This window comes from Ursus americanus, chromosome 18 (assembly GCF_024610735.1).
Source record: "Ursus americanus isolate L20-20 chromosome 18, mUrsAme1.1.p, whole genome shotgun sequence".
NCBI lineage: Eukaryota > Metazoa > Chordata > Mammalia > Carnivora > Ursidae > Ursus > Ursus americanus.
The window spans coordinates 30,050,905-30,073,932 of NC_142144.1; the positions used below are offsets into that span (position 1 = coordinate 30,050,905).

Below are 23,028 nucleotides of genomic sequence, written 5' to 3' on the forward strand. Positions count from 1 at the left end.
TAGAGAGCCTCTCCTCCAACTTCCTTATTTTTCAAACAAGGAAATTAATATTGAGAAAGACCTAGTAACTTGTCCTCACTCGTATGATGAGTTACCAGCAAACCTGGGACCACAGCCCAGGTTCCAGGAGTGTGTCCTGGTGTCATTTGACTTTGAAGAATGGGTGACACTTCAGCAGCATGGGTGATGGGAAGGGCTTGTAGAGAGGCTGATAGCATCCAGCTAGAGGGATCAATGGAAGTAATTGCACAGAGCCAGGCTCTGAAACAGAGACTGATGGGTGTACTCAGGGAGTGCCAGAGAGGGGAGACTGCAAGGAGAGACTAAGATGAAGTTCTGTGATGTCAGAAGAGAGTCTGGGATTCTCTTGTAACACAGCATATCAGAAGAGATATTTAAGGACTCCTTTTTGTAATTTTTAACTTTATAGTTTATATGACTCCTCCATATTTGTATTCTCATATAATCACTATAGCAATCTTGGGAAATAGATATTATACGGATTATAGTCTGATATTCAGGAGGTCATGTTCTTTGCAAAACTACAATTTGAACTTAGGCTCTGAATAGAAAAGCTGTGTATTATGATTCTTTTTTTTAAAGATTTTTTTTATTTTTAAGTAATCTCCACACCTAACATAGGGCTCGAACTCACAACCCCAAGATCAAGAGTTGCATGCTCTGAGCCAGCCAGATGCTCCATGTGTATTATGATTCTTAAAAGCATGAGCTCCAGAGCCAGGCCACTTGGGTTCAAATCTCTGTGGTCCCATTTAGAAGCCATATGAACTTGAGAGAAAAAAATAATGACTAAAACTTAGTATTTATGTGCCAGGCTCTGTTCTAAATGCATAGAACTAAACACATACTACTCATTTAAACCAACATCCCTATTACTTATTATCATCACTGTTTTAAAGCCTTCTCTCCCAAAAGAGAGACGAAGGAAAGAAGGAAGGGGTGCCTCAGTAGAAGATGGAAACCAGGGACACATTTCTTCCTAGGTGCTCTGCTCTTTGATTTATTATATTATCTCAACTTCTTGGTATTCCACAGGTCCCCTTTGATACTGTGGCAGACTAGATTGTTGTTCAAAATATTCACCTCTTCCCCTCACCTTCTTAGGAGGACTCTACTTCCCTCCCCTTGACTTTGGCCAAGGACACGTTAGCAGATTTAACGCTGAAATTTAAAATGTGTTTCCAGAGTTGGGCTTGTCCTCTTGTACTTCTGCCATCACAATGAGAAGAGCTTCCCCTGAATAACAGCTCCTGCCCCTTCAGTCTGGGGCTCAGAGTGACCACATTAGAGTAGATCTGCCCACCTACCCCCCAGACTTCCCAGTGATTGAGTGGCTGGCCTGACCACCCTCCAGTCCTGCAGAGGATCTAATACTAGCACATTCGAAGACACTCTTTGAGACTCAAGAATAAGAATCTAGATGCATATGCCCCTCACCAGCAGAGCGCCAACCTCTGGGCTTCCGTCTTGGTTACTCTGGAAGCTGAACCAGAAGATGGGACAAAAAACTGAAACCTTAACTTCTACATCTACTACAGTATTGTCTCTATAACAAGTATCCTTTTTATCAAAAATAACCAACTTCCTAAATAACAGGGCTTGGAATTTTTTTCCCCCAACAAGCCCATAAAAAGAAAACTCAAACCAATTAAATCTCTTGGCAGTTACCAGGAGTTAAGAAAGAGAGCCCATGTTTATGGACAGAGAACCTCCCACTCTGAGCCCTTTAATGAAGGTACATGGTTGGTCTTACACACACACACACATACACATACACACACTGGCAGTGCTGTGAGGGCATTTTGCAAGTAGAACTAGAGCTTCTGATCCTCTCATTCAGAAGCGTGATCACCATTCTGTTCATTCCAAGGAGTGGCAACAGTGAGAGGACCTTCACACATAGTCTGGGTATCTGGAGAATATAGGATTAGAACTTTTCCACCTAGTGATGATAAACGGCACTGTTAGGGTAACAATCAGCTTGCACACGCAACAGTTATAGTGGGTAATGGAGGTTCAATAGATATGTTCTTTAAAAATCTTACTTCAATCACTCTTCTATAAATTGGATCTCATTCTAAATGCACCAAAGGGCTGTCGAAGAAAATGTCATGTCAAAATTGTTCACAAAGAAAATAATCCCACCCTTGGATCCGTTATGGGAGTTTTCTATACTGGGTGTTCCTGAACTGCAGTGTACCTGGGGTACCTCCCCTGGAAGGCGGCTTCTCTACAGGACGGCATCCACATCACAATGACAACAATAATGTTAAAATGCTTTACATCACTCTTTATTTCAAAAGTGCTTTACTAACATAGACTAATCTTCACAACATTTAAGGGAGGTAGATAAGTATTACACCACTTTCACAGATGGAGAAACGGAGGCAAAGATTAGTAAATTGCGTTGAAGGGCATAATATATGGCACGATTAGGAAAAGAATTTGTTGCTGTCACGGATCACTGGTGATCTTTCCCATGACTTCTGAGTCCCACCAACACAAAAGTAGCAGATGCAGCCCGGAAGCAGGTTGTCCACAGTTTGGCTGGTCTAAGGCTACGCTGCACCTTGTTGATACCAGATGAAGAATGTGCTGCCCTTTGGCAAGTACTTCCCTCACACACGTTCTCACATGACTCCGCCTCTAAAACAGGGGAGAGTGGGAGCTGTTGTGGATGCAGAAGGAGGGGCTGGAGGAACAGTGCCGGGAAGGCGGAAGACAGAAAATATGAAGTGGTATCAAAGCAAGAGCAAGGAAGAACAGGAGGGCCAGCTGGAAGCAGCCCAACAGAAGGGAATCCCACACCAGAAAAGAAGTGTCACTCCATTTGAAAAGCTCAGACATCCAGAAATGCTATTAAAAGGGTACTTCTTAGCAATGATATTACAGAACCACTCCTCGTGGCTTTGCCAAATATAATTATCAGGTCCTTCTGACATTCCCAGGAGGCAGAGCCATTCCTTTCCCCTGGTCCAGACCAAGTGCTGATGTAATTGACCTGACACTGCAGAGGCTGTTGACAACTCAAATGCACTCTGCCACCACGCCACCTCTCTCCCTCTATTCTCTTTCTTCTTCTAAAAGAAAAGAAAAGCCAATGCATTTTAAGATTCTCTCTGCAAAATTCCTCAAACAGTCCCTAAAATTCTGTTGCATAATAGGGTAGGATTCCATGTTTGACTTTTGTAAAGGGGCTGTGATAGGCACACATGGGGATTACCAGCCCCTCTCAGCCAATGCCCCTTTATACAACATGGGACACTAAGGAAAGAACCTTTTCTGATCTTTTTAGTGCAAAGCCATTATAAGAGATGGTGACACGCACCACCAGCTGCAGTGGAGGTACTGGGGGCAGAGACAGCACCAAATCAGGGGGCGCTAAGTGTCAGGTGGACAAGGAGAAGAGGCAGAAGTCAGAGCGGAGAGGGGACAAGCCAGGCAGAGATGGGTGGAGGTGCTCGCGTTTGAGGCTAAGTGGCAGGCAAAAGCATTAGTTCCTCTTTCGGCTTCTCCGGGGTTGGATCAGAAGCAGAAATGCATTCTTTCTGCCTTTTTTTCAATGGGCAGCATTATTCTTTCAGGCATCTGGGTTTAGCAACTCACCCCTCCTCTCCAACAAAAGCAATCAACTGCCAAGTCTGAGTCCCTCTCTGCAGTGCCTTTCACCTTGGTCTCCCTCAGTCTGACTACAGCCTCCTCTAAACCCTCCTATCATCTCGTCCTAACCAGGGCCAGACCCTCCGACCTCACCTCCCAGACTCCAGTCTTCTCTAAACTCAGTTGCACCTTCTTGTCTTCCTCCTGGAGCACGGTGCTGATCATGCTACTGCCCAATTTGGAAATTCACCATGTTCTCACTGCCTCCCAGTTTTGTGTCTCCTCATCTTGAATCTTCAACAGGACCTTGCACTTACTGAAGGTTCTCCTCTTTCTGAATCTCCACCTGTCCAAATGCCAACTCCAAAGACTTAGCTCAGATGCCACCTCCTCCAGGAGGCCTTCCTTCCTCCTGGAGGAGGTGGCATTTGCTCTGAGCTACAGATGCACTTGAAGACATGCACTAATGGAGGAAATGACAGCTGTGTACAAGTCTTACCTCCCCTGCTGGGCTGTGTCCATGATTTGGCCAGGTAGGGGATGGTGAACAGTCTTAAAATGTGTCTGTTCCCTATGGCACCTACCAAGAAATGCTTTTGCATTTCCATCTTGGGTAAGGAACTGCTCAACAGTGAAATGAACATATACCTGTCCATGAATGGAGACACCAAAGTACACTATAGGTGTGATCTGGCTCTCAGGATAAAACAAATCCTTGATATAACTTTGAGGGATGGGACAAGTGCAGACAGGTGGGACTATTTGTTTTGGAGTCAAGAGACCTGGAACTGAGCTTCTGCTTTGCCATTTACTGGCTACTGGTCTGGTACCAGATGGTTCTTCTCTGAGCATCACTTCCTCACTTCTGCATGACCTCACAAGATTAAGGATCAAATGAGACATATCTGTGAGCTCTCCACCACTGGTTCTCAATCCCAGTGATGTTGTAATCTCCAATAAAGTTTTCAAAAAATGTAGAGGACCAGGCCCCAATCCAGGTCAACAGAATCAGAATCGTCTGAGAGTAGGACCAGGTGGTACTAATTATTTATAAAATACTATTTCTAATGCATAGCCCAGGTTGAAAACTGTTATAAACTCATAAATACCATTAACAGTAGAGCAAGGTGCTTTAGGCTTCTGGTTTCATTATCCTTTATTTGGTTAGGAATTAGTTCCATGTTTTTGTAGTTTCATTATGTGTGTGAGCATTTTTTGTGTTGTGTTCTGCATGGTTGTTTGTGTGCTTAAGTGATCAGTACTGAGAGAGGATAATATCCGGCACACTGCTGTACACAAGTGTACCTGACCCAATTTGGGGGGGACAGGGGGAGGATGATGAGTAAAAACTTCACAGAGTCCTCTGGAACCTTGCTACACAGAAGTGTGGTGACCAGGCAGTCAGAACTGGCACAACCTGGGAGCTTGTAAGAAATGCAAACTCTCAGGTCCCACTCCCGAAGCCGCATGTTAACAAGATTTCCAGATGGACCAGAACGTGAAGCAAAACAAAACTTCCCTCCGTTCACATCGGTGTTGAGGGCCTGCTGTTCAACTGCCCTTGTCCTGAGGGGGTGGGAGGGCATGAAGAGTCAAGTCCTGTCCCCCCAAAAAACCATTTAAGCTTGGGACTTCATCCAGATGTGTCTTGTCTAAAGGGTCAATTTGTTAAAAACTAAATGAGGAACACAAACCCTTACAAAAGGATCCTTCCTTTCGAAGACTAGTCTTCACAGCTTTCCTTCGAATTACCAGTTCCTCTAAGATATTTGAAATATGATCAGAGTAGAGAATAAATTGATACCCACTTAAGTTTTATGCAGGGCATCCATAACATGTATATGTTTATCTTACTGAACGTACAGTCCCCAGGACCCAAATTCCAAAATTATGAGGGCAGGAAGCTGAGCCCATGCAGTAATCAATTCTTCCCTGTTGACCCTCTGGACAACTGTGATGTTAGCGGTACCCTCCAAGGCTATGCAGACCACACCACAGTCAAGGAGTTGTAGCAGATTCCGAACATTATCTAGACCAAATCCTTGCCATACAGACAGGAAAGACCAGAGCCACAGATTAAAAGGAGTTACCCCAGGCACACAGCACGTTGAGGCAGAGCCACGATCCGAATTCAGGTCCTGACTCCTAGCCCTACACTCCCTACATAGCCTCTGCCACACATACTTTTCTTTCCCTACCACATGGCCTTGACATTTCACACTCAGAAACTGCTGACCTGCCTTGGCACATAGTGTCACTTCGCTTGTTCCAGCGACTGCCGTGCCCAAAGTCCCAGAACTGTTTTTAACACCAGGCTACAGGAGAAGCTCTATCACAACTCAACCAAAATATCCATTTGCCAATCCATATTTCCAAATATGTTGGCAATGGGTTCTTAAGGAGCCCAATGCCAACTGTGCAATGCAAACTACATAGCATTACTATTAGCTAGCACCATGAGCACGGTGAGGAAAGGGCCTTTCTTTCCCTAGGTGGCTGGAGATTAAAACGAGGGCACCCGTTAACTCAGTAGCACAAAGTTGGGAGGACACTACAGAGGGAAAGCAAAAATGAGCACAGTGGGGGAGGCAGCACCTTTAAAAAACATAACACGGTGTGACTATAAAATTGCAAGTCTTATCTTTTAATAAAACAGACATGACAGATTGTAGAAATCTAAATGAACGTGTCTCCCTCAAAGCAGTTACAGCCTTAGTTCCAACTAAGTACCACTGGTGGAGCCACTATTTGAAGCTCCTCTTTGGGGAAAGGCCTTAAAAGGCAGTTTACGAGCCACGTTAGAAAACATCCTCCCAAATGCTGGACTGTTTAAAATCGGGAAAGCCACTCAAAGAACGACACTGAAAACAAAACAAAAATAAGAACAAAACAAGAGGTGCTGTGTGTGTGGCTCTCAGGAAAGTTCCGTAAAGACCTCCAGCGAGTTCTGAGCAACAGCCCCACCACTGCAGAAGCAACGTGTGGCCTCCCGGGTCTTTCAGGCGCTTTCAACAGCAGCACGTTCATTTGGGTAGAAAAGTCCTGCCATCCACTTAAAAAAAAAAAAAAAGAAAAAGAAAAAATTCAGCCACACTTCTTTATAGTCACACTAGCAATCTGGTTAAAAAAATACAACAACACTCGTACATGGTTCTCGTATGAATTCTAATGAAGAGACGTTACATTCTGAATTCTAGCACTCGTCGTGATCATTTTCAGGAGACTGGAACAGCTTCTTTGCCACTGAAGGGGGACACGGGGTGCGGCCGTTTACCTGAATGTATTCTTAAATACGTGACTACTACCGCTCTACGTTTCCTAGTTGTAGCTCTGTTACAAATTCCTGACCGCCAGTTCAAGTCCCGGATCGGTTACGGGGGAGCCGCCCGCGCAGTCTTAGGGTGAATTGGGAAAGGGCCGGTTAAATGAGACAGGCCACTCCTTGGTGAACGTTTGTAGTTTTCTTTCCCAATACATCTTCTTTTTATTGAGAACTTCCATTTTTATCCTGTGCTCCTCCTCTGCCATCTCACACTCCCGCTCTATCTGCTGGATTTTGGCCACATGCACCTCGTTCATTTGTATCAGCTGCAGCTGTAAGATGGACATTTGTTGATGGTGTTCTTCCTCATGCATCTTTTTTAAAGCACCTTCCTGAGAGGTTTTGCTCCTGTAGTGTTTATTGGCTGTGATTCTGACAGCTGAACACGAGGGTTCAGGTTGAGAGGTCCCCTCACACACTGGAAAATGTATGAACTCTTTCTCATCATCGCACAGTTCTCTATTTGAAACAGCAAATGATTCTGAAAAACAGTAGCAGAAAACACACGTTCAAAGATTTTACAGGCAGAGAGTAAATCGATTCTATTTCAAATGACAGGTCCCCCGTCACAAGATAGAGCCGAATCGACGTCTGCGTTGGCCTGCATGTCTACGGGCACCCTCGCCATGCCTGACTTTTGAAAAACCCACAAATCAAAACCAACATTCCCTTCAGAAGTCATGATAAGGGGTTTTGTCATGTCATTTCCAGAACTGAACTCCGGGAACAGTGGTCTGAGACCATGCTGATCAAGAACTGGAGACCTTCTTATGTTGATCTAAGTTCTCAACGGAAGGGTGCACAACTCGGAGTAAGCGGAAGACCATGCACAGGGCCAACAGTGGGTTTTCAGATTAAGTTCTCCCTCAGTCTGAGCTCCCTCTCTCGGTCTCTCATCCAGCCATGAAGACGTATTGTGTTCAGTCTCCACGGGGGTGCCACTGCTGTTTCCTGGTCACACGTCTTAACCCTGCATAGCCATCTTACAGATGTTGCTGAAAGGGGAGTCTACATTCCCCAGCGTAACCCCTTAGCACACCATTCCTCTGCAATCTCAGACATCTGGCTGTTACCTCTAGCACTGCCATCTGGGGGTCAATATTCAGATCTCAAACACACTTTTCAGGGCCCCTCTTATGTAACCTCTCCCTAGCACTTGACAGTCCTTGAAATTTCTTTATTAGCTTCTGCACCATGGCTCTCTGCTCAGTTTTCAATACCTCCTCTCTGATTGCTCCTTCTCAGGCCTCCTTCCAGGACTCAGACTGTTGCTGTACTCACCCCTCACACCTTTGATATTCCCCTGGGGTTCCCATCTTTGGCTCTGTTTTCATTGCACCCTAAGTAACACTCATAATCTGGTTCTGGCCTTCCTTCATCTTTCTTGCCTTACCCTTCAAAATACCCTGGGCGCCCTACAATCCTACCACAAACTTCACATTCTTTAAAGGCCAAGCTCTCCTTAAAAAAAAGGGGGGGGGGCTTGGGTGGCTCAGTGGGTGAAGCATCTGCCTTTGGCTCAGGTCATGATCCCGGGGGGGTCCTAGGATCGAGTCCTGCATTGGGCTTCCCACTCAGCGGGAATCTGCTTCTCCCCCTGCCCCCACCCCCTACTTGTGCTCTCTCTCTCTCTCTAATAAATAAATAAAATCTTTTAAAAAATTTTAAAAAGGAAGGCCAAGCTCTTTTTCACAATTCTGTCTCTGTTCCTTGCCTGAGATGTACTAACTATTCATTTCTCTTCCCTTCCCGTGCCAGACCCCACACTCACTCAAACCTGCATTATTACTCCAGACTCTCCTTTTCAACCTCCCCCCAACCTCTACTTTGTTCAGGATCCATGAAACCCCAGAACTCTTCTTTCTCTACGAGTACTCTACTGTTATGGCACTTACTGCATCCTAGTATTACTTTGGGACTATGCCTTATTCATTTCTTTTATCTTTGGGCACCAATTATTTTGCTTGGTACGCAGAGGATGCCTAGTAAATATTTATTGGCCGAAGCTCTTAACACAAAGGGAGAAGAGCTTATGGATACAAAAGGATGTCATTTTTGCTGGTGCCACGTTTGCACTAGTCTTTTCATGGGACGACATTTTATCAATTAAAGAGTTTCAATAAGGAAGACACTAACTCCACTAACCCATGGAGTCTTCCAGCTGTGACTCCAAGGTTTTCTTGGGAAGCTTTATGTTTCCAATAATGAGAATTGTCTCCTTGGAGAAAAATAATATCAATTTATTAACAGAGTTGATTACATTATTACGTCCACTCCATTATTCCAGAAGATGGGATGCTGGGAATGTTAACGGCTACTGGGGGAAACCTAACTCATAATACTCTGTTAATAAAAGGAAAATGGCTACTGTTTAGATTATTTCACTCTAAGGGGTTAGGTAACAACCATAACTGGTCCCTAATTAAGATTAAAGGAAAGGTAGAAGTCTCGCTTCTGAAAGAGAAGGTTAAAAGTACTTCTGTGTCATCCAGACACAGTGAAGATGTCTCCCTAGGACTCTTTGCCAACTCCGAGGGCTATGGCCTTAATTAGATGTCCTTTCTTCACGCTCCTGCGGCCTCCTGAGCCTACCTCTGCCAGAGCACTTGTTAAAACTGGTGGCTTAACTACCTCCCCTTCAGGTCTCTGAATACTTTGAAGACAGAACCTGTCTCCTATTAATCCTTGTGGAGAACCCACTACAGAGCTTGGACACTGCTGGCCATGTCAGAAATGTATGGGAATGAACTGGCTTCAGTGGGTCACATCCCTCCCAACCCAGCACAACGGTGTAGACAGGACGGTGTTCTGAGTGGACAGCCCAGGCGCAGGACAAGGGAATGGGAAAGACTCTGCCCTGAGACTAGGGTCCCTCAGATGTGAACAACTGTAAAGAGGATTACTTCACCTGCTTCCCGTCTAGTCTTGGATCTCAAAGTGTTTTCTTTGAAGGCTGGACACAGAAGACATTTTTTGGTACCTCTAGCCTCTTTTTTCCGTGATTCCATTCCAGAGGATAGTTTTGTATGCTCCTCTAAGTCTTTAAAGTGCATGCTCTCATGATGCGGTTCATGTTTCCCCATTTCTAAATGCTCATTTTTAATCGCAACTATTCCAGGGTCTAGGGGCTGGATGATGATGACGACGAAGGCAATCACCATTTTCTGAGTAGCTGCCCAGGCAAGAGGTTAGTGCTCTGCAGCGTCACCTCGTTTATTCCTTACAACAACCTTCGGAGGGGGAGGTACTATCATAGAGAACCAAACACAATATCCAAAGTCATTTGGCTAATTGAAAGATCCAGGACTCTAATCCAGGTCTTGCATGACTCCAAACTCCAAACTCAAGTACTACACCCCCAGCCTCTGCCTACTGCACTTGCTCAGCCGATCGCTTATGCATCTTAAAAATGCTGCCTCCGAGTTTTATCTACTACAAAACGCTCTATTATTAAGAATATGGGCACCTATTCCAAATTTTGATCTCCAAATTTGTCTCTATAAAGCTGTGAACATGAAGACAAGTATGGTCCTGTCTGGGAGCAGAGAAATGACTCTACTCTCAAATTATCCTTTTTTAGTTTAAATGTGTGCTAACATATAAATTTTAAAGAAAAAAAAAATCCAGGCCTCTTAAGAAAACTCTGGCAGAAGCTGGGGCTTAAAACTAGAGGAGCCTGATGGAGTAGTTAATTAACTTTCAAACAAATAATAGCTCCAATGAATGGAAGCTAGTGTTCAGATGGGGAGAATCTTCTCTTAATTGGAAAAAGACTATCCTGGGAATGGCAACCTGCTGCAAACACACACCATGTAATCTCTCTCCCAGGTAAAACAAAGCCACCCAAAGTAAAAACAACTCAATCTTGTACAAAACGGATAGAAGGTCTAAGGGCTTTCCCAGGAGCAGAGAACACTCAAGGTGGTATTCTTCCAGTTGGGCAATTTGAGTTTAGTATTGCAGGAAATACCTACCTACTACGGCAGTAAACGGATGGAAAGGAACCTGAGTACAGGCCAAACCCCAGCTCTTCTCCACAGAATAAAGGAAAGAGGACTGACTAGGAAAATGCATAAACAAGATGCAGGGAGTTCATACTACAGAGTATCGTGCATCAACTAAAACAAATTAGATTTACACGCTGCAATGGGAATAGATCTCAAAAACATTCTAAATGAGGGGCGCCTGGGTGGCTCAGTTGGGTTAAGCATCCGACTCTTGATTTCAGTTCAGGTCATGATCTCAGGGTCGTGGGGTCATGATCTCAGGGTCGTGGGGTCAAGCCCCATGACGGGCTCCACACTCAGTGGGGAGTCTGCTGGAGATTCTCTCCCTCCCTCTCTCCGTACCCCCCCAAATGAATAAATAAATCTTTTTTTTTTAATTCTAAATGAAAAGAAGGCAAAAAAAAAAAAAAGAATGGTATCTATAGCACAATTTTCAATCTATGTAAATTTAAGATATATACACTCAAAACACCAATGGCTGCTCTCAAGAACATGTGAGAGAATATACAAGCACATTGGGATGATTAGGAGGCAGAAGAAAAGAATGAACGTGGTTAATGGTGATAAATAACAGAACAAACACATAAGTAACACAAAAAAGGGGCTTTTCACAGACCAATGATGTAATGTGCCATGACTGGAAACATAACTCAGTCCCTGTACTGGAGTTCCCACCCCAAAAGAAGAGGATTGGATTAAAAAGTGATTGATAATGGAATTTATTAATAAATATTTACATTATTTAATTGTAGCTTTGTGTACCCATGTTTGCATTCACTTATAACAGAGAAATAACAGCTATTACATAATAGCATATGAAATTAAATATAAGTTCTCTTAGGATAGTTGAGTACTACTTGAAAGCTTAGTTTTCTTTCTTTCTCTTTCTTTCTTTTCTCTCTTTCTTTCTTTCTTTCTTTTTTGAAAGCTTAGTTTTAGTTTTCTTAAATGTATTTGACATTTGGTCATCTTACCCTCTTTTCCACCCCAGCACATTTTGTTGGCTCCCTCAGTTTGTTCTGCAAACCTGTCCCCCCAAGATAACGGGAGACACGTATCGCAGCCAAATGATCACATATTATAAATCTATAGGGTACAAATTATTTCAATATATTTAAGGGGAAAATGCTGGGTTTTTATGCAAATGCATTCCTTAGTGTTAAATGTTAAGACTACTGTGTTCAAATACAGATGCACATCTCAAGAAAGTCATGGACAAACCTAAGAATATCCAGGGGATGGTGATCAAGATGACACAGCTGAAAGCATCTCACACAAGAAATAGTTGGAGGGAGGCCTCTAGTGGAATACTGCCAGGCTCCATCCTGTTCGACAAATTTCAACAAATCTCTAATCACCTAATTCTGTAACAGGCACTCTGTGAGGTGTTAAAACAGCACTGTCCAATAGAAATATAATACCGGCTACTTGTAGAATTTAAAATTTTCTCATAACCACTTTAAAAGAGTAAAAGTAGGTGAAATTAATTTTAATAATATATATATATTTTTTAAGATTTTATTTATTTATTTGACAGAGATAGAGACAGCCAGCGAGAGAGGGAACACAAGCAGGGGGAGTGGGAGAGGAAGAAGCAGGCTCACAGCAGAGGAGCCTGATGTGGGACTCGATCCCATAACGCCGGGATCACGCCCTGAGCCGAAGGCAGACGTTCAACCGCTGTGCCACCCAGGTGCCCCTAATAATATATTTTTTATCCAGTATATTTAAAGTATTATCATTTCAACATGTAATCAAAATAAAAATTATGAGTAAGACAGTTTCCATTCTCTTCTTGGTATTAAGTCTTCATGAGACAGTACGTATACTCAGACCATATCTCAATTCAGTCTACCCACATTTTCAAGTGCTTACTAACCTCTTGTGGCTTGTGGCTACTGTATTGGACAGCACAGCATTAGAGATACTAAATTAAAACACACACACACACAATGTTTGACACTAGGTGTCAAACAAAATACACACCACAAAATGAAAGCCATATCCTATTGCAAGTTTTCAGCTTTTTCCCCACCAAGACCCAGAAGGGATAACTGACAATTACAGCTTTTGTCCTCTTTCTCGAAAGTAAGTTGAAATACAAAATGAGGTAACCTCAAGGCTGTTTTAATGTATAAAGAGAGTTCCAGTACCTTAACTACTAATGTTAACAGATTACTGTGGACACACGTCCCAACTGACAAAGCACCACGGTTCTCCACCGCCCTCCAGATGTGACCTAGAAACAGGAATAGTCAGCGTAGGCTGTACTTTGACCATCACCAGCAAAAAGAGAAGTCTCCCGTGTCATATGGATACAAACACTCAATTTAAAATCAATCTCTTTTACAATATGAGTCTCTAGAAATGTCACTACAGAAGGACACTGAGGATCCATATTTATTCCCTTCTTGCTGGAAATTTATAAATTGTGTTTATGAGTAAATGAATTACATCATTTCCTCTGAAAAGAAAAAAAAAGTTTTGGAATGAACTTGCTGGATCCTGCTCTAGAACTTGAAAATGGGGAAATAAGACTGTCCCCTTAGAATAACCCTATGAAATCGATAACACACTAATCCAGATCAAAGATTTGCAATGTTAACTGAAAGTAGTCTATCCCAGCATCTTCCTCGGCAACACTTCCCAGGGAACTAAGCAATTCAAAAAACAGCCCTGCTGATTCACCTGCTACCCTCCCTCAGCACTACTCCCTTCACTGCCTGTGGAGAATGAATGGCTCTGAGGCCAGGAGATGGACGCTGTCAATTAGCAGAGGGTCCCATCCATGACAGAAGTTAACAAGGAGAGGTAAGAGAGAGACATATCAACACTGCCTACTGGGAGGTACCCTGGCTTGGAAACTCAAGAATCAAAACTCACACAGGGTTCTACGCTGGAAAACAGTATGAGAGGTTCATGACACTACGGTCACCCAACTGGCTCCCTGGACTTAATCTTGGTCCAATGATCAGCAAACAAATTTTTGATTGTAATGTCACTTCCCAGGATGATCTGCCTATAGTGGGGGGAAATGTGCTAATTGAAAACATGTATTTGGTTCACTTGGTTAATATTATTATCTTTTCCACTCTATATGGATAACATTCTTGGTTTTAGACAGTTTCTTGTGACTTATAATTAACCACTCCCACAGAGCTCAATCTAGTCTGGGGACACTAATTTCTCACCCTGCAAGCCAAAGTTCATAGTTTTCCTAGGGAAGTGCTTGCTGGGTCCTTGGAGCAGCCCTCTGGCCGCCCTAGGAATATTCCTCTGCTTTAAGGTGTGTCTTCTGCAAACTGCAATGAATCATGTAAACTGGCCATTCCTATCTTCAAGGAGGCAAGAATTATTGGCAATTTATCTATATGCATTCTCACCCTCCCCTTGCCTAGAGACATTTCAACAGCCCCCTCCTTCCAACCTTTCCAAGCTATGGCAATATATGACGTGCAGTACCCTTGTTTCCATGACAGTCTTCTCCTTCCCTAAAACTTCTGTATATTTTTTTCAATGAAAGTGTATTAAAACTAAAATGAATTTTTTCCCAGAATTTCTCAAGTTTTCTGGAGTGCCACAAACCAAAACTGTGGATCACAATATTATAATGGGTCAGAACGCTGGCTTTTAATCTGGCTGAATGCTAACAGATGTTTGCTATATTTGTCTTAGTACTTAATTCTCAAGTTTGAAAGAGTTCACTATTTTGGTGCGATCTCTGAGTGACTTAATGCGGTACCCTGGGCAAAATAGGTCCTGAAAAATAGTCTTTGTAAAAAAGAAGTTTGAGTGATGGGGCACCTGGGTGGCTCAGGCAGTTAAGCATCCGACTCTTGATTTCAGCTTGAGTCATGATCTCAGAGTCCCAGGATCGAGTCCCCTGTCGAGCTCCCTGCTCAGCATGGAGTCTGCCCCTCTCCTTCTGCCACTCCCCCTACTTGTGCTCACTCTTTCTCTCTCTCCCTCTCTCTCTTCCTGTCAAACAAATAAATAAAATCTTGAAAAAAGGGACGCCTGGGTGGCTCAGTCATTAAGCGTCTGCCTTCGGCTCAGGGCGTGATCCTGGCATTCTGGGATCGAGCCCCACAACAGGCTCCTCCACTGGGAGCCTGCTTCTTCCTCTCCCACTCCCCCTGCCTGTGTTTCCTCTCTCACTGGCTCTCTGTCAAATAAATAAATAAAATCTTTTTAAAAATAAATAAATAAAATCTGGAAAAACAATAAGACTGAGTGAATATAAATTCTCAAAAAAAAATAAGACTGAATGAATATAAATTCTCAAAGAAATTCTAATAGAGATGACATCGGTTGAGATAAGCAACTGAGGTACTTCACTCATAACTGTGTGAATATAGCCCCTATCTTTCCTTATTCTTCATGAGAAAGATGAGAAAGACCTAGAGCAAGGATACCAAGTCCTTTCGTTGTTCTGTACTTCTAGGAATTGTTCTGGATAACCTGGAGATTTTGAATTGGGAAGGATCAAGTTTGCCATGAGAGGTTCTCTTTAATACACACCCTCAGAACGAAAAGGTGGTAAAACGAGAGCGTGCAGCGGGTACCCGGTGGGAACGCGCACGCACGCTGGCCCCGGGGACCAGTACCTTGGGCCGGGCCGTCGGGGTGGTACTCGGGCTCCTCTTCCGGGGGGCTCTGCAGGAAGTACAGCTGCTCGGGCAGCATGGTGGCGATCTTCTCCTTCCCCAGAACGTGGGTGCTCAGAAGAGGGCTGACGCTCCGTTTCACCTTCTCTCTCCTCTCATGGGCCATAATCTTTTTGGTCCGAGCCTTGATGTTCTCCCAGCACTTCTTCAGCTGCTTGAAATCCCGCAAGGACACGCTCGGCTGGGAGTTGTATTCGTGGGCAAGCGCCTGCCAGGTGCGCTGCTTGAGCGCAATAGTTCGCGCGTCGCTTTTCTTGCATTCCAGTACATATTTGTACTTTTCTACCAAAGCAAGCAGGATGCTCTTTTCCAATTCCGAGAAGTATTTGGCAGGTTTTATGATTTCGTTGTTTTGCATTTTCCACTCTATTTCTCCTGGCTGTTAGCTATCCTGTAAAAGGAAGTTCGAAACAATAATTACTAACTCCAGCAAGGAAAACGGCCACAAGTCACGTCAGCTTGATCCCTGACTGGATGCCCTTGCCTGAAATGCAGGACTTTCTCTCCCATTAATGTTGAATTGACAGTCTCAGGAAAAACGTTCAGAAGGTCACTAGAAGTGGGGTTTTACTTCCAAGATTTTCAAGGAGGTCCTTTATTGCAGGTCTTGGCCATTCTGTGAATATCTTATATATAAGAGCAAAAAAAGAAAAGTTGAACATCTATGTGGAACTCTTAATTTGTTCTTTGTTTCTGCTCAAAGCCAGGGAACTGATCATTCCCCACATTCCTAACGTTAGGCAGCTTTTCAGCTAAACAAAACAAAGTTTTGTCCAAGTTGAAGACGAGAAAAGCCACAGTATAACCAACCTGGATGGATAACATATACACTGAGATTTCAGAATCATCAAGAAATCACTCCAAAAGACCTGACATTTCCATCACTATGTCTGTGACCTTGGATAGGGCCATGCTCCTAGAGGAACCTCAGTTTCTTCATCTTTAAAATGAGGGCTTGGAGTCTGTGCTCCCTAAGGTCTGAGGGCCACTTTTAAGTGTGCAGGCCTATGCAAATAATTCATATAATTTCAGAGGTGAAAGGGCTAACAGCCCTCTTTTCAATTGAGGGAACTAAGGGCCAGTAAGTGGACTTCCCAAGATCACAAAGATGGTGCCTTGGGAAGTCAAGAATCTAGACTGTCCTGGGGTGCCTGGGTGGCTCAGCCGTTAAGTGTCTGCCTTTGGCTCAGGTCATGATTCCAGGGTCCTGGGATCAAGCCCCGCATCGGGCTCCCTGCTCTGCAGGAAGCCTGCTTCTCCCTCTCCCACTCCACCTGCTTGTGTTCCCTCTCTTGCTGTTTCTCTCTGTCAAATAAATAAATAAAATCTTTAAAAAAAAAAAAAGAATCTAGACTGTCCTAATAGTCTGGTGTTCTTTTTTTTTTTTTTAACACACCAAATATTCATTTTTATTATGGATATTCCTTTAAAGCCTTTGTTCACATATAATAATTGTTATCAATTGTATGTTATTTATACTTTTTGAAATACTATATTTCTCCATCATATTTTAAGAATAAGTCTACATACCTTTTTATATGTTTAATTTAAAAACATATATTTAAGGGCACCTGGGTGGTCGGTCGAGCACCCAACTCTTGATTTCTGCTCGGGTCGTGATCTCAGGATTGTGAGATCAAGGCCTGCATCAGGCTCCCTGCTCAGTGGAGAGTCCACTTGGGATTCTCTCTCCCTCTCCCTCTGCCCACCCTTTCTCTAAAATAAATAAATCTTTAGAAAAAAGAAAGAAAAATATATATTTAATATAAATTTGACAGCCATATACATAATGAAATGATTACTACAGTCAAGTTAATTAACATATCATCTCCTCACATAGTTACCTTTTTTCTTTTTAAAAATTTTATTTTTTAAGTTTTCTCTACATCTAACACAGGGCTTGAACTTACAACCCCAAGATCGAAAGTCGCATGCTCTACCCGATGAGCCGCCAGGCGCCCCAACATAGTTACCATCTTTGCGTGTGTGCTAAGAGCACCTGGAACCTACTCTCTCAGCATATTTCCAGTATTCAACACAGTATAATTGTCTACAGTCATAGACTTGTTCATCCTACATAACTGCAACTTTGTACCCTTTGTCTATTATCTTCCCATTTCCCCCACCCCTATCCTCACTCTCTGGTAAACCTGTGTTCTACAATCTGCTGCTAGGAGTTCAAATAGTCTAGTATTGTTAGTATCATTTCACAACTATCTCTTGGGTTCTCACCTTGGGTGATTCTAAACTACTCAACAACCATGACTTCCTCAGGTCATCTTGCCATCCTCCCCAGTACTGAGCCAGCATCTTTCACATAAAAGATGCTTAGTAAATGTCTTACTCCCCTGAAACTATGTGCACTTTGTGACTCCACATGTTTCCCACATCTCTTAATCACAGTAAGTTTCCTATGCAATTAATCTCTCAAATACATTATGGCAAGAATGTTGCTAAGCAACACTAAATACAGCAATAAAGTGAGTGTTGCATGTTTCCCTTTGTGGAAAGGGCCAACACACCTCAGTCCTTATATTTTCCAAGCCTCTGATTTTTTGGAATAACAGGCAAGCATCAAGATTCTAATGATGTAGTCCATTTAAAACTCATCAACTCATATCAAAAGAAATAGGAACCAACTTGAAAGGAATGAAACATTTGAACATCAACAAGGATGACAGGTACACAAAGATTCATTAAATTTTTCTCTCCATCTTTGTGTATGTTTGAAAAGTTCCACAATGAAAAGTTAGGGGAAAAGGCTGTGACTTTTAAATAAATGGTATATTAATTTAAAATCACACTATTACAAGCCAGTTATTCACATACTATGCCTGGGGAGGGGTTACTATAGTTGTGAAGAGCTGAGATCTGTTAGACCTGAGGCTGGAGGGGACCAGGCCATATCAGAGAGCCTTGCAACTGAGGCCAAGGAGCATGGGCTTTCCATGAAGGCAACAGAACCCGATTAGGGCCTCTCACTGTGTACCACCTCATCCCCAGAGTTAAGGTTAGAACAAAGTACTAATGTAATCAGTGTCTCCACATACCAGGTACCCTGCCCCACATTCACTGTGGGGATATCAGTATCAGAGACCAAGGGATTTAGATACAAGTCAAGGCACTTTGACCCTCAGGTCTTGGACAAGGCTAAACAAGGAGAAATTTATCTTTGGGGATGTATCTCTGCATCCCTAAATTCCCAGGCCTGTATTTCAATCATGTTGGTCTAATGTCCCTATGATAACCCAATCCAGGCCCCTTCCTCCCCAAAGGTCCAAAATTTTTTGCTTTCATCAATATTCCTATTCCCTATAAATCAACATTCCCTAAACAGAAATTTATTAATATACACCTGCTACAATATAGCTTTTCTGCATTCTCTCTCACTACCAAGATATCTATTTTCAACTGAATGTTCTTAAACTACACAGATACTAGAGCAGATTCTGATCTCCCCATCCCAGCTCCTCTGCACCAGGAAAGGTCAATATGCCTACCTTCCCTTTCACTCTCTTTTTAAGAATCATTGCTAGAGTGAGAAATCTGATTCACAATGAAAAAGGGGGGCGCCTGGGTGGCTCAGTCATTGGGCATCTGCCTTCCGCTCTGGTCATGATCCCAGAGTTCTGGCATCGAGCCCCGCATCAGGATCCCTGCTCAGCGGGAAGCCTGCTTCTCCCTCTCCCACTCCCCCTGCTTGTGTTCCCTCTCTCACTGCCTCTCTGTCAAAATAAATAAATAAAATCTTTTTTTAAAAAAATGAAAAAGGAATTGTTCCCTATGTTTTTCTACTATAGGTAATGCTATCTTATTTATACGTATTTATTTATATACTTTTTCTTCCTAAATAGATTTGTTTTCTAACTTGACTTCTTCAAGATAAATTCCTAGAAAAGGAATGGCTTCCACAAAAGATGAAAACACTCAAACTTCCGTTACATCACCATCTGTCCTCCAGAAATGGTGTACCAATTCACATCCTAGTGATAGCACACGAGCATTTCTGTTTCCCTACTCTTTAACTGGTGCTGTTAACATTTTCTCAAATTCTATGCCAACTGTGGAGGTGAAAAATGTCACTTCACGGTTTCATGAAATATGAATTCCTGCTCTCAGGCAAATAAGTCTCAGGGACACTGAACAAAGTCCCTGTGATACTTGGTGGTGCTGAAATCACAAGGAACTAATTTCAAGCAATTAAACGATTCTACCTTACAATGTATGCAGTACCCCGGGCTGCCACCAGGTGGTGGTGACTTCCTGGAGAGCATATTGACCTGTGTGACCAGTTGAGTCTCTAATAACTGCCGTAACAATAGCAGATAAACTTTATTGAGTCCTTACTGTGGGTGAGACACTATACTAAGTGCTTAATATCCACAATGTCATTTAATCCTCCAAAAAATCGCCCCTGAAACCCCATTTTGTTACACTACAGTATTTTCTGTTAAAAAAAAAAAACTTTATTAAAGTACCGGAAGAAATTATACAACTGCTCTCAAAAGCAAATGCTCAGAATTACCAACACCTGGGGACCATTAATAGCCTATTAACTAAACTGTTATTTAATCACTAGCTAAGTAAATCCAGAGTTACCAATTTACTTCGCTTAATTTTGTAGAACAGCAGGCCTCGCTGGGCCATGTGGTTGTATTCTGCAGGGCTGTAAAGAGACTCTGGTGTGAGACAGTATACCCTAAAGGTCCCCTATGGACTCCCAGCAGCCTCATGAAGTAAGCTGTTCATTCCCACTAACCAATTCCATTTCCCTGATCCGAAAAGTAAGGCTCAGTAAGCTGGCTGTGGCAACACAAAACGTTAAGTGGCAGAACCAGGATTCAAATCCAGATCCAATGCCCTCACTGCTCTCCACCCTGCTGGCTCTCTTTCAGACCTGGTGGCCACTTGTGTCCCTGCTCATATTACATGTCAATTAGCAATCTGTCAGCAGGGAAAGTTCCTAGGGTAGAGGTACTCAGGAGGAGCTGTTTCTGCTTCTGTCCATTTCCTTTTGGTAGTTCTTGGCTCTCCTCCCCTCCCCATCACCTCAGCCTCCATGTCTCAAACCTAGGCCCCACAGCCAGCCCGCCCTGAGGTGAACCACTCTCACGTAACCAGAGCTCTGAAATAATTTCTGCTGTTGATCTGAGAAGAACATATGTTTGAAAATTAACTGTCGAGATGATAGGGAGCTTCAAAATGGTCCACGCCTCAGGGGAACACTGACATTCTGCCAGAGCACCTGACAGCCTAAGTAAACACACACTTCTCGAAGTAAGAGATCTCCAGGCGAGGCTTGTTAATAGAAACTTCGAGGCTAGAAAGCACATTCTAGCTTAAAACTACTCAGCAATGTCCATAACTGGTTACACTTGACGACGTAACAAGCCTTTCGTACTGCATCAGCTTTGGTTAGAGAAAGACAGGCCTTCCCCACCCCTCAACTCTGCTCAATACAGATCATTTTTCCATCCACTGTTCTGCTGGACAACAGTGCTCCCGGTCCTAATGCATGGCTGCAGCTCAGCTAGCAGCCCAGTGACCCTCACAATCGTGGGCCTTCATTAAACATTTAATGAACGAATACATTTTCATATAGGCATCAAAACTGCGTATTGCGCACAGAATGAGTACCATACATGGTAACAGTCTATACATCAAAAGCTGCATTGAAGTAAAAATGGTCAAAAAAACCAGCAAAATCCAAATGCAATGAAAACTCCCCTTGGGCCAGGCAAAGACTCACAGACAGGACTAAATAAGAGCATGAATCCAATACCAAAAAAGAACAGAGGAAACTGCACAATTCCCCAAACACGAACACCGACTAAACCACGAGAAGATTGTAGTAAGTACACTTGATATCGCTCTAAAACAAAAATCCACCTGTTACGGACTGAATGTTTGTACACCTCCAAAATTCGTATGTTGAAGTCCTAATCCCCGGGATGACTGTACTTAGAGATTGGGCCTTTAAGGAAGTAATTAAGGTTAAATAAGATGATGAACGTGGGGCCCTGATTCAAAGAGAGATCAGAGAACATTCCCTGTCCTTGCATCTCTCCCTCCTTCCTCCCTGCCCCCTCTCCCCTCTCTTCCCAAGGGCTCACAAAGAGGTCACGTGAGCACACAGAACCGAGGGCAGCAGCCTACACGCCTAGAGAAGCAGCTTCATTCAGAATGAAACTTACCCTGCCGGCACCTTGATCTTGGACTTCCCAGCCTCCGGGACTATGAGGAATGCACTTCTGATGTGTAAGCCACCTAGTCTGTGGTATTTTATTATGGCAGTCCAAGCGGCCTAATACACCATCTAATGCTACTTGAAGTCCACCCAGGGTCAGCCTAACTCCTAAAGTTTGAGCAGACTAGAACAACTTGGCCAGATTTTACTTTTACTGCCTTTCGTGGAAAGGGGAGTTCTCTGAAGTCAGTACTCAGAATAGGAACTGTGACTCAAGATGGGCAGTGCTGAGACCGGGGACAGGTGTCAGGATCTTTTAAACCTTAATGAATTACTGCTCATGAAGTGAAATGAACCAAGAAATGCAGGAAACCTGGGCTCCCCTCCTGACTTCAGCATTCGCTGAGCTGTGTGACTTCGGCCAAGTCAATTAATCTCCAGTGCTTCATCTGTAAAATAAGCTACGACCCCCTTACTCTGCCTCATTCCATCTGCACAACTACCCTGTAATGGGAGTAAAGAAGAAGCACAAATGAAAGCTTCAATAAATTTTAGTTCTTTCTACCCCTCCCACCCATATTAAACTGCTTCCAGGGGCGCCTGGGTGGCTTAGCCGGTTAATCGGTTAATTGTCTGACTCTTGATTTCCGCTCAGGTCATGATCTCGGGGTCCTGGGATTGGCCCCGTGTCAGGCTCTGTGCTCAGTGTGGAGTCTGTTTGTCCCCCTCCCTCGCCTTTCTCTGCTCGTGCTCTCTCTACCTCTCTCTCTCCAATAAATAAAAATCCTTAAAAAATAAAATAAACTGCTTCCAAAAACAGAATAGTGGTCTATATACAAGATACACTCAGACACTTACTGGCTCTCTTAATGCATAGACACACAATTCCACAAATGTGTCATGAACGCCTGCCAAAGGCTCTGTACTGTCCTAGACTATGTGGAAGACACAAAAACAAGCTGAACCCTACAGCCTAGAAAGCAAGTTGGGCTGCAAAAACTGCTAACTAAAAGAGAACCACGCTGAAACAGACACCACAAAAGAGGACAAAGCACCTTGGGCAGAGGAGGGAAGAGCTTAATCTTCATTCTTCATGAACAAGCGGACATTTGAGCCGGTTCTTTAAGAATATATAGGATATGAACACAGAGTTTCAAAGTGGGGCTTCCTGGGTTTCCAGTAACAGAGGAGAACCCAAAAGCAAAGCTTCCTCATTTGTTTTCA

At 43.3% G+C, this 23,028-nt stretch overlaps 1 protein-coding gene across 6 annotated transcripts in view; it reads right to left on the reverse strand.

Annotated features, from left to right (window-relative positions):
- LOC123781148 (tomoregulin-1) overlaps positions 1-23,028 on the reverse strand; it is a 115,025-nt gene that overhangs the window by 86,673 nt on the left and 5,324 nt on the right. For 2 of the 6 annotated variants that reach the window (XM_087869516.1, XM_087869517.1), the window contains exon 2: positions 15,558-16,008. In XM_087869516.1, the coding sequence (XP_087725642.1) occupies positions 15,558-15,975 (418 nt within the window). In that variant the 5' untranslated portion in view covers positions 15,976-16,008. Of the gene's footprint in view, positions 1-2,290; positions 7,425-15,557; positions 16,009-16,101; positions 16,244-23,028 lie in introns of those variants that run through there. The other 4 variants (XR_015727377.1, XR_015727376.1, XM_087869518.1 and 1 more) reach the window with 4 other exon arrangements.